The 15584-nt window shown below is 46.5% G+C and overlaps 1 protein-coding gene across 1 annotated transcript in view; it reads left to right on the top strand.

Moving 5' to 3' along the window:
• ATG2A (autophagy related 2A) overlaps positions 1 to 15584 on the top strand; it is a 207421-nt gene that overhangs the window by 13262 nt on the left and 178575 nt on the right. Inside the window, exon 2 of the mRNA XM_082270316.1 lies at positions 15086 to 15248. Coding sequence (XP_082126442.1) covers positions 15086 to 15248 — 163 coding nt within the window. The remainder of the gene's footprint in view (positions 1 to 15085; positions 15249 to 15584) is intronic.

Here is a 15584-nt window from a genome sequence, read left to right as displayed (position 1 = left end):
CATTGATATTAGTGGAAGGATTAGTGCTTCATCATTGATATTAGTGGAAGGATTAGTGCCCCATCATTGATATTAGTGGAAGGATTAGTGCACCATCATTGATATTAGTGGAAGGATTAGTGCACCATCATTTATATTAATGTAAGGATTAGTTCCCCATCATTGATATTAGTGGAAGGATTAGTGCCCCATCATTGATACTTGTGGAAGGATTAGTGCCCCATCATTGATATTAGTGTAAGGATTAGTGCCCCATCATTGATATTAGTGTAAGGATTAGTGCTCCATCATTGATATTTGTGGAAGGATTAGTGCACCATCATTGATATTTGTGGAAGGATTAGTGCACCATCATTGATATTAGTGGAAGGTTTAGTGCCCCATCATTTATATTAATGTAAGGATTAGTTCCCCATCATTGATATTAGTGGAAGGATTAGTGCCCCATCATTAATACTTGTGGAAGGATTAGTGCCCCATCATTGATATTAGTGGATGGATTAGTGCCCAATCATTGATATTCGTGGAAGGATTAGTGCCCCATCATTGATATTAGTGGAATCATTGTGCCCCATCATTGATATTAGTGGAAGGATTAGTGCCCCATCATTGATATTTGTGGAAGCATTAGTGCCCCATCATTGATATTTGTGGACGGGTTAGTGCCCCCATCATTGATATTAGTGGGAGGAATAGAATTAGTGGGAGGAATAGTGTTCTATCTTTATTGTCAGTGGCAGGATTTATGTCCCACTGTTGGTATCAGTGGGAGGAATACTGCCCCAAGGGCCAGAAAAAGAGTAGCAAAGAGCTGCATCTGGCTCACAGCCACAGTTTGGAGACCACTGTGACTTTAGCTTCCCTTTGATAAAGTCATGATTGGATGACAAAACGTGTCAGGGGCATGGATACATGACGTCATCACGCACAGGCGGAACAGGAAGTGAGATACACATACAGGTTCCTCTCCTAAAATCAGAATATCATCAAAAAGTTAATTTATTTCAGTAATTTATTTAAAAAACCAAAACTCATATATTTTACAGTATCTCACAAAAGTGAGTACACCCCTCACATTTTTGTAAATATTTTATTATATCTTTTAATGTGACAACACTGAAGAAATGACATTTTGCTACAATGTAAAGTAGTGAGTGTACAGTTTGTATAACAGTGTAAATTTGCTGTCCCCTCAAAATAACTGAACACACAGCCATTAATGTCTAAACCACTGGCAACAAAAGTGAGTGAGTTAGTTAAGTTAAAATGTCCAAATTGGGCCCAATTAACCATTCGCCCTCCCCGGTATCATGTGACTCATTAGTTCTACAAGGTCTTGGGTGTAAATCGGACGCAGGTGTTTTTAAATTTGGTGTTATCGCTCTCACTCTCTCATACTAGTCACTGGAAGTTCAACATGGCACCTCATGGCAAAAAAACTCCCTGAGGATCTGAAAAAAATAATTGTTGCTTTACATAAAGATGGCCTAGGCTATAATAAGATTGGCAAGACCCTGAAACTGAGCTGCAGCACGGTGGCCTAGACCAGGGCTCAAAATTTAAAGTCCTGAGCTACTAGCCAGGCCTTAAGGGTTACTCGCCACCAGTTGCCCCACCCAACTCCTACCCTGCCCCGCCCCTAATTCCGCCCCTAAACACGCCATAAAATTATACTGTTAAATGTTTTTGCATTAATGCAGAAGTTACAAAAATAAATATTAATAACAACGTTTTCAGTGCCCATCAGTGCAGCCTAATCAGTGTCTGGAACCCCCACATCACCATCCTAGTACCCCCCCCCCAAATTTCACCTCCTAGAACAAATCCTACCCGTCAAATCCTCCCCCCATCAAAATTTTCCCCCTAGCACAAAAAAACCCATTATTCCTACTGGCACAACCCCCCCCCCCCAATACCCCTTTTTAACAGCCCCAAGACTTCCTGTTCTGGCACAAATCCATCCCCCCACCACATTCCAATAATCTCTATAAGGGCGATCCCCAAATCCCCACTCCTGGCACAAATCCTCACCCCCCCAGCACGAATCACTCCTCCTAGCACCCTCCCCCCCAATTCCCCTGCTAGAAGAAATCTTATATTGTCACCTCTCAAATTCCCCATCCCAGCACAACCCCGCTCCCCCCCCCCCCCATATCGATCCCACTTAGAAGTAATCATCTTCTCCCCACCCCTCCTAGTACAAATACTTTTTGGGGGATTGTCCCTGGGGGGAGGGGGGTTGGAATAAGAGAATTTGTAGCATGAGGGGTGGGGAGAAGATGATTACTTCTAGGTGGGATCAATATGGGAGGGGGGTTGTGCTAAGAGGGGGGGGACTGTGCTGAGATGGGGGGGTTGTGCTAGGAGGGGGGATTGTGCTGAGATGGGGGGGTTGTGCTAGGAGGGGAGGGACTGTGCTGAGATGGGGGGATTGTGCTAGGAAGGGGGGGGGGGCTGTGCTGAGATGGGGGGGTTGTGCTAGGAGGGGGGGATTGTGCTGAGATGGGGGGGACTGTGCTGAGATGGGGGGGTTGTGCTAGGAGGGGGGGGGGCTGTGCTGAGATGGGGGGGTTGTGCTAGGAGGGGGGGGGGCTGTGCTGAGATGGGGGGGTTGTGCTAGGAGGGAGGGGGGGGATTGTGCTGAGATGGGAATTTGGGAGGTGACAGGATAAGATTTGTACCCCAGTGTAGTTCACCCTTTCCTCCAGCATGTCACAGACCTCAGATTCAGCACCTGTGATACCAGATACATCGCTCTGTGATCCTCCTCTTCTTATGTCAGAGCAGAGGAGGAGCCTAAGAGAAGCCTATTCCTATTCCTAAAGCTTTGCACGGACAGCTCGGGAGAGATGCGGCTGCAGAAGGGGAAGAAGATTGCGGCTCAGGAATGACACTGGATGTCAGATCGGGACTATACAGAGTTTGTTACCCGCCCCCTTTCCACATTGCTTGCTTTGACTCGGAGGACAGGGGATAACAAACTCTGTATAGTCCGGATCTGACATCCAGTGTCCTTCCTGAGCCGCAATCTTCTTCCCCTTCTGCAGCCGCATCTCTCCCGAGCTGTCCGTGCAAAGCTTTAGGAATTAATTGTCTTCTCCTCCGCTCCACCTCCACTCTGACTCAGGGGAGAAGTCCCGATCTGACAGGAGTGTGTGAAGCCCGGCAAGAAGACAGAGAGAGCACATCCCGCTCTCTCCTGTCACAGAAACACTCCTGGCAGGGCCCCTCCACCTCCCATGACACAGACGCCCAGCCAGAGCAGCCATCCATCCATCCATCCCACCCTACCTTGTACCGATGTACTGCCGATTTTTCCAACTTGGGCTTGAACCCCTCCATCAGTCCTGCTGGCCGGATAATGTCAGCGGCGGATCATCCCGCTCAGCTTTAATTGTAATTGGCGGGCGCTCGCTGACATACACAGTCCCGCCTCCTAGCCCGGCTTCTTTGATAGACAGAACACGTCCTGGTTGGCCAGGTGTTCTGTCTATCAAAGAAGCCGCGCTAGGAGACGGAACTGTGTATGTCGGCGAGCGCCCGGCCATTACAATTAAAGCTGAGCGGGATGATCCGCCGCTGACATTATCCAATCCTTCGGCGGCTTTCCTCTCCTCTCTTCCCCTGGCAGTAGCTCGCCATACATAATTTTCCACTCGCAAAATGCGAGTAGGCGAGTGGAAAATTTGAGGGCTGGCCTAGACCATACAGCGGTTTAACAGGAAAGGTTCCACTCAGAACAGGCCTCGCCATGGTCGACCAAAGAAGTTAAGTGCGCGTGCTCAGCATCATATCCAGAGGTTGTCTTTGGAAAAAAGACGTATGAATGCTGCCAGCATTGCTGCAGAGGTTGAAATGGTGGGGTGGTCAGCCTGTCAGTGCCAAGACCATACGCCGCACAGTCGCACACTGCATCAAATTTGTCTGCATAGCTGTCCTCTCAGAAGGAAGCCTCTGCTATGGATGATACGGAAGAAAGCCCGCAAACCGTTTGCTAAAGACAAGCTGACTAAGAACATGGATAACCGGAACCATGTCCTGTTGTCTAATGAGGCCAAGATAAACATATTTGGTTCAGAGGGTGTCAAGCGTGTGTGGCGGCAACCAGGTGAGGAGTACAAAGAGTGTGTCTTGCCTACAGTCCAGCATGGTGGTGGGAGTGTCATGGTCTGGGGCTGCATGAGTGCTGCTGGCACTGGGGAGCTACAGTTCATTGAGGGAACCATGAATTCCAACATGTACTGTGACATACTGAAGCAGAGCATGATCCCTTCCCTTTGGAGATGGGGCCACAGGGCAGTATTCTAACATGAATACGACCCCAAACACACCTCCAAAACGACCACTTCCTTGCTAAAGAAGCTGAGGGTAAAGGTGATGGACTGGCCAAGCATGTCTCCAGATCTAAACCTTGTTGAGCATCTGTGGGGCATCCTCAAATAGGAGGTGGAGGAGTGCAGGGTCTCTAACATCCACCAGCTCCGTGATGTTGTCATGGAGGAGTGGAAGAGGACTCCAGTGGCAATCTGTGAAGCTCTGGTGAACTCCATGCCCAAGAGGGTTAAGGCAGTGCTGGACAATAATGGTGGCCACACAAAATATTGACACTTTGGGCCCAATTTGGAGATTTTCACTTAGGGGTGTACTCACTTTTGTTGCCAGCAGTTTAGACATTAATGGCTGTGTGTTAAGTTATTTTGTGAGGACAGCAAACTTACACTGTTATACAAGCTGTACACTCACTACTTTATGCTGTAGCAAAGTGTCATTTCTTCAGTGTTGTCAAATGAAAATATATACTAAAATATTTACAAAAAATGTGAGGGGTGTACTCACTTTTGTGAGATACTGTATATAAATGGGTTACACACACAGTAATATATTTCAAGCATTTCTTTCTTTTAATTTTGTTAATTATGGCCTACAGCTAAGGAAAACCCAAAATTCAGTATCTCAGAAAATTAGAATATTACATAAGACCAATGAAAAAAAAAACATTTTTAATACAGAAATGTTGGATTACTGAAAAGTATGTCCATGTACAGTATAGTATCACAGACTGTGGAACATTTTGCATTTTCATTTGGAAATCAAGGCTCAAGTCTGGACTGGAGGAAGAGTAGAGACACAGAATCCAAGTTGGTACAGTGTGAAGGTTCCACAGTCAGTGATGATTTAGGGAGCATTGTCATCTGCTGGTGTTGGTCCACTGTGTGTTTTATCAAGTCCAAAGTCAGTGCAGCCCTCTACTAGGAAATTCTAAAGCATGATTCCTTCTGCTGACCAGCTTTATGGAGATACTGATTTCATTTTCCAGCAGGACTTGGCACCTCCCCACACTGCCAAAAATACCAATACCTGGTTTAATGATCATGGTATCACTGTGCTTGATTGGCCAGCAAACTCGCCTGACCTAAACCCAATAGAGAATCAGTGGGGTATTGTCAAGAGGAAGATGGAAGACACCAGACCCAACAATACAGATGAGCTGAAAGCCGCTATCAAAGCAACCTGGGCTTCCATAAGGGTTTAAAACACAGGCTGATCGTCTCCATGCCACGCCGCATTGATGCAGTATTTTGTGCTAAAGGAGCCCCAACCAAGTATTGAGTGCATCCTATACTGTACATGGACATATTTTTCAGTAAGCTAACATTTCTATAATAAAAATCTTCTTTTTTTTTTTTTTTTTTTATTGGTCTTATGTAGTATTCTAATTTTATGTGATACTGAATTTTGGGTTTTCACTAGCTGTAAGCCATAATCATCAAAATTAACAGAAAGAAAGGCTTGAAATATATCACTTTGTGTGTAACGCATCTAAATAAAATATATCAGTTTCACTTTTTGAATTAAATTACTGAAATTAACTTTTTGATGATATTCTAATTTAATGAGATGCACCTGTACATGTAACCTATGCTGATGCTGTACAATAAGGGGGCAATTCATGTTTTAAAAAGGCGAAAATCCTATGTACACAGGTCTTGGGTGTGAGTGTTATAAGGCTCCTTTCACACACTATGTCCGTCAAACGGACTCCGCTTTTCTCAACGGGGGATCGAGCCGCTGATCCCCCGCTGAGCAGAAGGATGACAGCTGTGTCTCTGCGCTGTGTGCGGAGACACAGCTGTCAGTTCCCCATGCATCTCTATGGGGGAAATCGGGTGGGAATGGCCTGTCTGTCCGTTCTCATCCGATCCCATCCGCTGGACGGATGGAAAATAGGGTTTCCATCCGTCCAGATTTGACAGATCGGATTGGGTTGGATGTCAGCGGACATGTCTCCATTGACATCCGATGCCCCATAGGAATGCATGGGGGGACCGTTCAGATCCGCCAAAAAAACGAACAGGCGAATCTAAACGGTCCGCCGGTGTGAAAGGGACCTTAGTGTTATTGTAGCTTTTTGTTTTTTGTTTTTTTTTTGTTTTTTTTTGTTTTTTTTATAAATAGGCTTGATTATTTAATATACTGCACTATGAAAGCTATTTTCGTTTCTTTGGGGCATGTGTTATATAGAAGATCAATATAACTGTTCTACACGACCAGCATCTCGTGTAGGTCTCATTTTAGACCTTACTTAACAGTGGATCAGATATAGAGGTAAGGAGTTTGTTTGGATGGTGGTGGGGCACAGCATGGGGGATAAGGAGTGACATGGTGGATTTATCACATTGAAGTATGTATATATATATATATATATATATATATATATATATATATAGTGATATGAGATTAAGAAACACACTTTGTCCGCTCGTACATCATACAGGCAGGCAGTTTCACAAAGACAGGAAGACTCAATGAACTACTAGAATACTCAACAGCACCCTGGTAGTTCATTGAGAACTACAGGCCGATAGCCGCAAAGGTTGTTGGTACTTCTATTTCATTCATTCATAGAACTCTGTGAATGAATGTGACAGCTGTGTGGGCGGAGCCCTGCCACGATCGTATGCTTTTCAAATAGTGACAGCAAACACGGGGGGCGATCCCCGGCCTGCTGTCACACGTATTGCAGGGGACGGGAACATGTTACATGTTCTACCCTAAAAATGGGTGGAATGTGTAACTTGCTCCTGAAGGTGAACTTATCCTTTTATGTGGTTGCAATTCCTTTTATTTTCTATTGTTCTACCTACCTACGGTAATATACTCTATTTGTAAGACTCGGCAAACCTTTGACAGTAGCCGCCTAGTCGTAGCTGAAATACCTTATTGGTCTTGTATGCTACTGTCAGATATTTTCTGAGTTTTACAGTTAAAGATATTTGGAATTGTAACCAGTTCCAGCATTTGTGCCTGTTTGATAAAGTGGGAGAGTTTGAACCTTTTTGTAAGGTTTGTATTACTGTCTGTATCTCTATTAGATATTCAATATTGTACAGTTGGCAGCATGCTTTGATTTTATTATCAAACTGATGTGTGCTTTGATCAAAACATTTTAATCTGCAAACAACCTAATAGGCATAACTTCCCTCACAATTGATTTAGACTTGGTATCGATTGAATTTGATTAAACAGAGTCAGTCAACCAGGTTGGAAATATATTGATTATTTTGTATCGATTTGCAGCACTGAGATACTTTGGTCATAAATACAGTCGTATTTTGATCAATCAGGTTATAAATTATACACAATGAGATAAAAGTATTCAGGCGCATGGAGTATGTGGGGGAACCGTTCAAAAAGGTATACACCAGGTTGAGCTGTAACTGTCCTTCGAGTCCATGGTTGGTACCAAAATGAGAATCTATATAAAAAAAATGCATACGATGTGGGGCACTGGTGGCTGCTATCCCTAGAGTTGAGCCAGATCTGCATGAAAAACAAAAGAAAGAGAGGGGGAAGCGCCACCTAAGTGCAGTATTAAAGCAATGCGGTTCATTCTCACTGGTTAAAAGCACTTAAAGATATCAGAGATAAACTCGCTTATCGTGAAGTGTGGTATTCGCCTCTCATCTCCGTCTCCATCCTGCAGAGGCCTACTGGGGTCTGGACTGCTGGAGATCGTGAAAAGAGGGGAGGACGCCATGTATAGGACCAGAGAGTTGAGGCTGACCAGAGTGGATTGCATCAGGGTCCTTCAAATGAGAAGATTCCCATGCCTCTCCATATGGGGAGGAAATGGGAGAGTGGGGATTTTAATGTGCCCAAGACAAGTCAATATGACAAAACATATAAAATCACAGTATATTTCTCTTACGTCCTCTGACAGTCACCGCCCACTCATACAGTCTTCACCTCTTATCCACAGGAGCAAGCTAGGCATAAGACTTGTTAAAAACAAAGCAATTTACATAGACACACCTGTAGGGGGCTGTCCCACTGGTCCAATACCCCCCTGCTATCAGCCTTCCCAACTCAGTTTGTCTTCTGCCTAGTTAGGAGTAAGATAGGCCATCCCTGTGCTGGGGCTACATGTCTCAGCCTTTCTTCTGTTGTATTACTTTTATTTTCTGCAAATGTGTTTTCTTTGCACTACTAGGTCATTTGGCTCCTCCTCGGAGAGCACCTTTACCTCCTTGGGACTTGAACTTGGTTCTGTCCGTTTTGCAACGTCCTCCCTTTGAAAACATCAGGGAAATGTCTCTGCCTCTGCTGTCACGAAAGGTTGCTTTTCTGGTGGCGATAACATCTGCTCGCAGAGTGTCGGAGTTGGTGGCCCTGTCTTGCCGCTCCCCTTACCTGGTGGTTCATAGGGATAAGGTGGTCTTGCGACCTAACCAATCTTTCCTTCCTAAGGTGGTTTCTGATTTACACCTTAATGAGGATATTGTCTTACCTTCGCTCTGTGCAAATCCCAAGCATCCTAAGGAGTTTGCCTTGCATTGCTTGGATGTTGTCCGGGCGATCAGGGTTTACCTGTCGTCCACTGAATCCTTTAGGAAGTCGGGTTCTCTTTTTGTCCTTCCTGAGGGACCTCGAAAGGGTATGGCTGCGCCTGCGGCAACCATTTCAAGATGGATCAGACAGACGATTGTACAGGCCTATTCACTTAAGGAACGGGTTCCGCCCTTCCCTGTCAAGGCGCACTCTACCAGAGCGGTGAGTGCGTCATGGGCCTTCCGGCATCAGGCTTCGATGGCCCAGGTGTGCAAGGCTGCGACTTGGTCGTCCGTGCACACCTTCTCCAAATTTTACAAACTTGATGTTTTGGCATCAGCAGATGCCTCCTTTGGCCGCAAGGTTCTGTGTGCAGCAGTACCTTGAGGGGGCCCTGGCTTTGCCGGTCCCTGTCTGTTGGGGTTGTTTTCCCCTTGGTTATTTGCTTTCCTGGGTTGTTGCTCCAGTTGAGCTTTTCGGTTGCCCAGAGGGTTTACCTTTCTGTTCAGATAAGGTTCCTTTCTCTGACCTGGGTGCTGCGTTGCCTTTGTGATGGTTGCGCTTCCCACCCCTCATGTCTACACTGCTTTGGGACATTTCATTGGTGAAGACTGAATGAGTGGGCGGCGACTGTCATAGGATGTAAGAGAAAACTGAATTTTTGTAAAATCTTACCGTAAAATTCCTTTCTCTGAGTCCTCTGACAGTCGCCGCCAGTGTTGCCAACCCCCCGGAGGGAAATTTACTGGCAGAACGTCCAAAATTTACGGACAGCACCAATTTTTTACGGACACTGAAAAAAGTACCTAAAATAACAATTTTCAGTGCTAAACCGTGCAAATATCAATATTTTAACTATAAACATATAGCTAGTGCTATTAGCAATGTGTTAAAGTTAAACAAAAGTCAAAAAACATATTTCTCAAATTTACATGAAGGTTGGGTTACCATAACCCAGCCAGCACAGAGTTCCCCCTTACATCAGAGTCTGCAGACTCTGGTCAGACATGGTACAGGAGGTGGTCAGAGACGGTACAGGAGGTGGGCAGACACGGCAGACATGGTACAGGAGGTGGGCAGACATGGTACAGGAGGTGGGCAGACACTGCGGACATGGTACAGGAGGTGGGCAGACACTGCGGACATGGTACAGGAGGTGGGCAGACACTGCGGACATGGTGAAGGGGGTGGGCAGACACTGTGGACATGGTGAAGGGGGTGGGCAGACACTGCGGGCATGGTGAAGGGGGTGGGCAGACACTGCAGACATGGTGAAGGGGGTGAGCAGACACTGCGGGCATGGTGAAGGGGGTGGGCAGACACTGCGGGCATGGTGAAGGGGGTGGGCAGAGACTGCGGACATGGTACAGGGGGTGGTCAGAGACTGCGGACATGGTACAGGGGGTGGTCAGAGACTGCGGACATGGCACAGGGGGGTGGTCAGAGACTGCGGAGATGGTACAGGGGGTGGTCAGAGACTGCGGTCATGGCACAGGGGGTGGTCAGAGACTGCAGTCATGGCACAGGGGGTGGTCAGAGACTGCGGACATGGTACAGGGGGTGGTCAGAGACTGCGGACATGGTACAGGGGGTGGTCAGAGACTGCGGTCATGGCACAGGGGGGTGGTCAGAGACTGCGGACATGGTATAGGGGGTGGTCAGAGACTGCGGTCATGGCACAGGGGGGTGGTCAGAGACTGCGGACATGGTACAGGGGGTGGTCAGAGACTGCGGACATGGTACAGGGGGTGGTCAGAGACTGCGGACATGGTACAGGGGGTGGTCAGAGACTGCGGACATGGTACAGGGGGTGGTCAGAGACTGCGGACATGGTACAGGGGGTGGTCAGAGACTGCGGACATGGTACAGGGGGTGGTCAGAGACTGCGGACATGGCACAGGGAGGTGGTCAGAGACTGCGGACATGGTACAGGGGGTGGTCAGAGACTGCGGACATGGCACAGGGAGGTGGTCAGAGACTGCGGACATGGTACAGGGGGTGGTCAGAGACTGCGGTCATGGCACAGGGGGTGGTCAGAGACTGCGGTCATGGCACAGGGGGGTGGTCAGAGCCTGCGTGGACAATGGAAGTGCCCTCCTCACCCCCTCACAGTAGTTTCTTCCTCTGTCCCCCTTACCTTAGCTCTCCACATCAGTGTCCTCCTCCTAAGTCCCCTTCACCTCTCCATAGCAATATCAGTGACATTACTGCAGAGTGAAGCTGTGTGACTCTGCAGTAACCTGTGGAGAGGTGAAGGGGGCACAGGAGCAGGACACTGATGTCCTCTGCCCCCTGACTCATCTCTCTACTACTTCAGTGACAGTCTACGCTGCTACTGCTAGCTGAGTGTCTGAGCCTCGGTGGCTCAGAACCCCACTCACCAGACCAGTCCTCCTGCTCTTCTGTGTGCTCTCTCTGCCTCTGCTGTCGCAGCCTGTCTGCTCTGTCCACTCCACTCCACCATCCGTCCGTCCAGCGGCATCTTCTAGAGTTCTAGTAGTTCTTGTCCACACTCCACAGCTGCGCTGCAGCACAGACTCCACTCCATACTGCTGGCGCAGCGCCTGGCGGCCGGCGGGAAAATTTAAATGACGGCGGGGGGCGGAGGCAGGGGCGGGCGCAGGCGGGCCGTGGCACTCGTCCGGCGACGATCATCATCCAGTGCGAGTTTGCATCTCTCTGCGAGTGCGAGAGAGCTCGGGGATCTTCGGAACTGCGCGCCGCGCACGCGCAGTTCTGACAGTGCCGCCGCCATAGATTTACGGGCACTTTTCTCCTGCTACGGGCATTTACGGGCAGGAGAAAAGTGCCCTGTTTTTACGGGCTGTCCGTAAATCTACGGGCGGTTGGCAACACTGGTCGCCGCCCCCACTCCTCTTTTGGGGTTTTTTGGACTTTAACCGCTTGCTACCAAACTGAGTTGGAAAGGCTGATAGCAGGGGGGTATTGGACCAGTGGGACAGCCCCCTACAGGTGTGTCTATGTAAATTGCTTTGTATAAACAAGTCTTATGCCTAGCTTGCTCCTGTGGATAAGAGGTCAATACCCGTTGGTGAAGACTGTATGAGTGGGCGGCGACTGTCGGAGGACTCAGAGAATGGAATTTTATGGTAAGATTTTACAAAAACTCCGTTTTTTTTTTTTTTTTTATACAAAATTATTTAAAAACACAGGGAGTATCAACTCCATAAAAGAAAGTATGTTCTAAACAACGACCTCTAATACAACTGTCTGTGCTTGATTAAATAACAAGGAGTGTATGAATCTACACATTTCGCCCAAAAGAAGGGCTTCTTCAGGATCAACTTCTCTGTGTGTTAAGATCTTATAGCTAATAAACAATACAAACAGCATATTAGTTACAAAAATACATAGGTTTACATATGCTATATTTTGATAATCTATCTACAAGAAAAAACAAGACACACCATAATTTATTACAATAATTGGATGGAGAGAAAAAAAGAGCACTGGGGTCCATCCACCCTTTTCACGATCTCCAGCCGTCGGGACCCCAGGTGGTCCCTTCAGGACGAAGACAAGTGGCGGATACCACACTTTTTATAATAAGCAACTAATATCTGACATCCTTCTGAGTGCTTTAAACCATTGAGAATAAATCGCATTGCTTTAATACTGCAATTAGGTGGCGCTTCCGCTTCCCCTTCTCTTTCTTTTGAAATTACACAATGAAAACCTAGAGGCGACTGATAACTTATGATCGTAATTTGAAATTCACTTCCCCCGTGTGCGGTATATCTATCAAATGAGTTGTCGGCTATAGGTCGGGTATTCCTGCTGGAGGAGATCTCTTGGAAAAGAAATTGATGATTTATTGAAGGGTATGTGGCCACCATAAGACAGTAAGTGAAGTTTTAAATTCATGTGAAGCAATATGTGCAGTCCCAGTACTCATCTAAAAAAGGTTTTGAAGTGATTTAAAGCCAAACTCGGGCAAAAAAAAAAAAAAAAAATGAACCATTGCAGTGGAGCTGTGCCTGCACTGCAAAGGTGAATTGCTCATTTATGTCTAGGGGAACAGAAAAATTAGATATACTTACCCAGTCCTCTGCTCCTCCCTGCAGCTAGACTAGTACCTGCAGCATCTGCACCCCAATGCTCTAGGGTCCTGACATCGTAAAGACCAGAGCAAATATATCCTTGCTCTGGATGTAAAGACATCAAGGGAGAGTCCACTGCTGGATGGCGGGGAAGCACTGTCTGGCAGGGGAGCTGAGGATCAGGTGTGTAAAACAGTTTCCCCCTTTAACTGGACAAAACATGCTTTTAACCCTTGCAGTACCGGCACAGCCCCACTGCAAGGGATTATTTTTTTCCGCCCAGAAACAAGCCAGTTTCTTGCTGCCTAGTAAAGGAGTAGGACCTAGGTTTCCTGCTCGGACTTCGGTCTCAGTTTTTTTTTGGTTGTGTTTCTTTCCACCCCTCATGCCTACACTACTTTGGGACGTCCCTATGGTATTAGAAGCAAAAGAGCTACGCCTGTCAATGGACGATAGAGAAAGCTGGATTTTTGTAAGAACTTACCGTAAAATCCTTTTCTCTGAAGTTCATCAACAGATGCTGCACTCCCCCCCCCCCCCCCCTGTTATGGGGATGGTTTGTGTCTTCTTTTTCACTGCTTGCTACGAAACTGGCTTGTGGCAGAGCGTGTGTGGTGTTATGCCATGAAGGACAGCCCCTGTAGGCGTCAGTGAATTTTTTCACTGCCTAGCACTACTCCCATAGGGGGCTGCATAACCCAATTGTAAAAGAAGCATAAAAGCTGCGTCTGTCAATGGACTTCAGAGAAAAGGATTTTATGGTAAGTTCTTACAAAAATCCAGTTATTGCAGTTTACCAAGTCTTCGATGTTATGGCTGCATTAGGTGTTTTTTTTTTTTTTTGGGCTTTCTTTATTTTCACCTGGTGATCTGGCCAGTAAGTCTGTTGATTTTCAATAGAACAAGCTGTACTGCAGATGTATTAGTTGCATTTACCACTGACAGGGGTGCTTACAACGATTAACTTTTATTTATGTAAAACCTTTATCCCAAAAGGAAAAAAAAAATGTTTTCACTAACTGCTTATAAAGCGTTTGCTGGAGTTTTGTCTTCAATTTGTTAGTGTATCTAAATCTGCTAATGCTTAATGCATTCTATGTATTAGGATAAAAAGCCTTCTGTGTGTAGCAGCCCCTTAATTCTTACCTGATCTCCATCTCTATCCAGCGATGCACACGAGTCCCTCGGCCGTCCGGGATTCTGCCTCTTGATTGGGTTTTGGCCCTTTGCTGTAAATCAAAGTCAGTCAGTCAATCGGGGGGGGGGGGGGGGGGGGTTAAACAGCAGCTCCGTGTCCTAATTGACACACGGAGCTGCAGCTCGGCTTGGGTGCCCCCATAGCAACCTGCTTGCTGTGGGGGCACTCGACAGGAGGAAGGGTTCAGGAGAGCCGTGAAGAAGGACCTGAGAAGAGGAGGATCCGGGCTGCCCTGTGCAAAACCAACTGCAAAGAGCAGGTGAGTATAACGTATAACATGTTTGTTATTTAAAAAAAACAAACAAAAAACCACAAGACTTTACAATCACTTTAAGAGCCGGTTCACACGGAGGCGACGCGACTTCGGGGGGCGACCTGTGAAGTCGCGTGCACCGCGACTTTGGCGCGACTTGCAGGGACCTCACATAATGGAAGTCTTTGCAAGTCGCTCCGAGGTCGCCCCAAAGTAGTACAGGACCCTTTTTCTAAGTCGGAGCAACTTGTGTCGCTCCTATTAGAACGGGTCCTGTACTACTCAATGGACCGCGACCGACCGCGACTTGTCAGGCTGACAAGTCGCGGCAGTGTGAATGGGCTCTAAAAGTGCTTTGACCTTGTGCAATAGAGTTGTTATGATGTACATAAACATTTATCATGGACAGTCATCAATTCCTGAATTCCATTGTTGTAGCTAAGAGGTAGTTGGATTACACACATACTTTTCCCGTGAGTAGATGGAAAGCTTGTCAGATAGCATTCTATGAGATTGTTTTTGTATTACTGATAATATGTGCAATCTAATCACAGGTTCTAATATAGTGTTTGTTATTCTCATTTGTCTCCATATGACCTTTTTCTCATTCACTTGTGTGTTTCAGGCCGTTGTTGTTTAGCTTTACATCCTCTTCTGCTATGTGTCATGCGGTATTAATCACTACTGTTCTTCTCCAGTTCTCATTATTCACTTTGCTCTCTATTTTTCTATGACCTCAATCAGTCAGTGAACGACCTCCTGGACTCAGCAGGGGCCCCACTTGAGATTATTGATGGATTCATCGGCAGTATCTCTGTTACAATCCCATGGTCGGCACTTGTCACTGAAAATTGTACTTTGGAAGTATCCAAACTGCAGGTTACATGTCGTCCAAAATACAGAGCGGGTAAGAGTCAACAGAGCTGAAGTTTTTGGTGTCTTCTAGTAAATGTTCAAGGTTAAAGGGATTGTAAAATCATTTTTTTCTTTTTTTTTAAAAAACAAACGTGTTATACTTAGAGCCCATTCACACTAGCACGACTTGTGAGGTGACTTGTGTAGTCCCAGGTCGCTTGACATAACAAAAGCAATGTTAATCAATCAGTGCCGTCTTAATTGGCACTACTGAAGTCGCTCCTACTTCAGAAAAGGGTCCTGTACTACTTTGAGGCGACCTGTGATCCGACTGTCCCATATACTTCAATGGGAGTCGCCTCCTTATCTTAATTGACACGACTTGTTA

This window comes from Pelophylax lessonae (assembly GCF_965119305.1).
Source record: "Pelophylax lessonae genome assembly, chromosome: 10".
Classification (NCBI taxonomy): domain Eukaryota; kingdom Metazoa; phylum Chordata; class Amphibia; order Anura; family Ranidae; genus Pelophylax; species Pelophylax lessonae.
The sequence above is the reverse complement of the archived record's forward strand: the minus strand, read 5'-3'. Positions and strand labels throughout refer to the sequence as shown.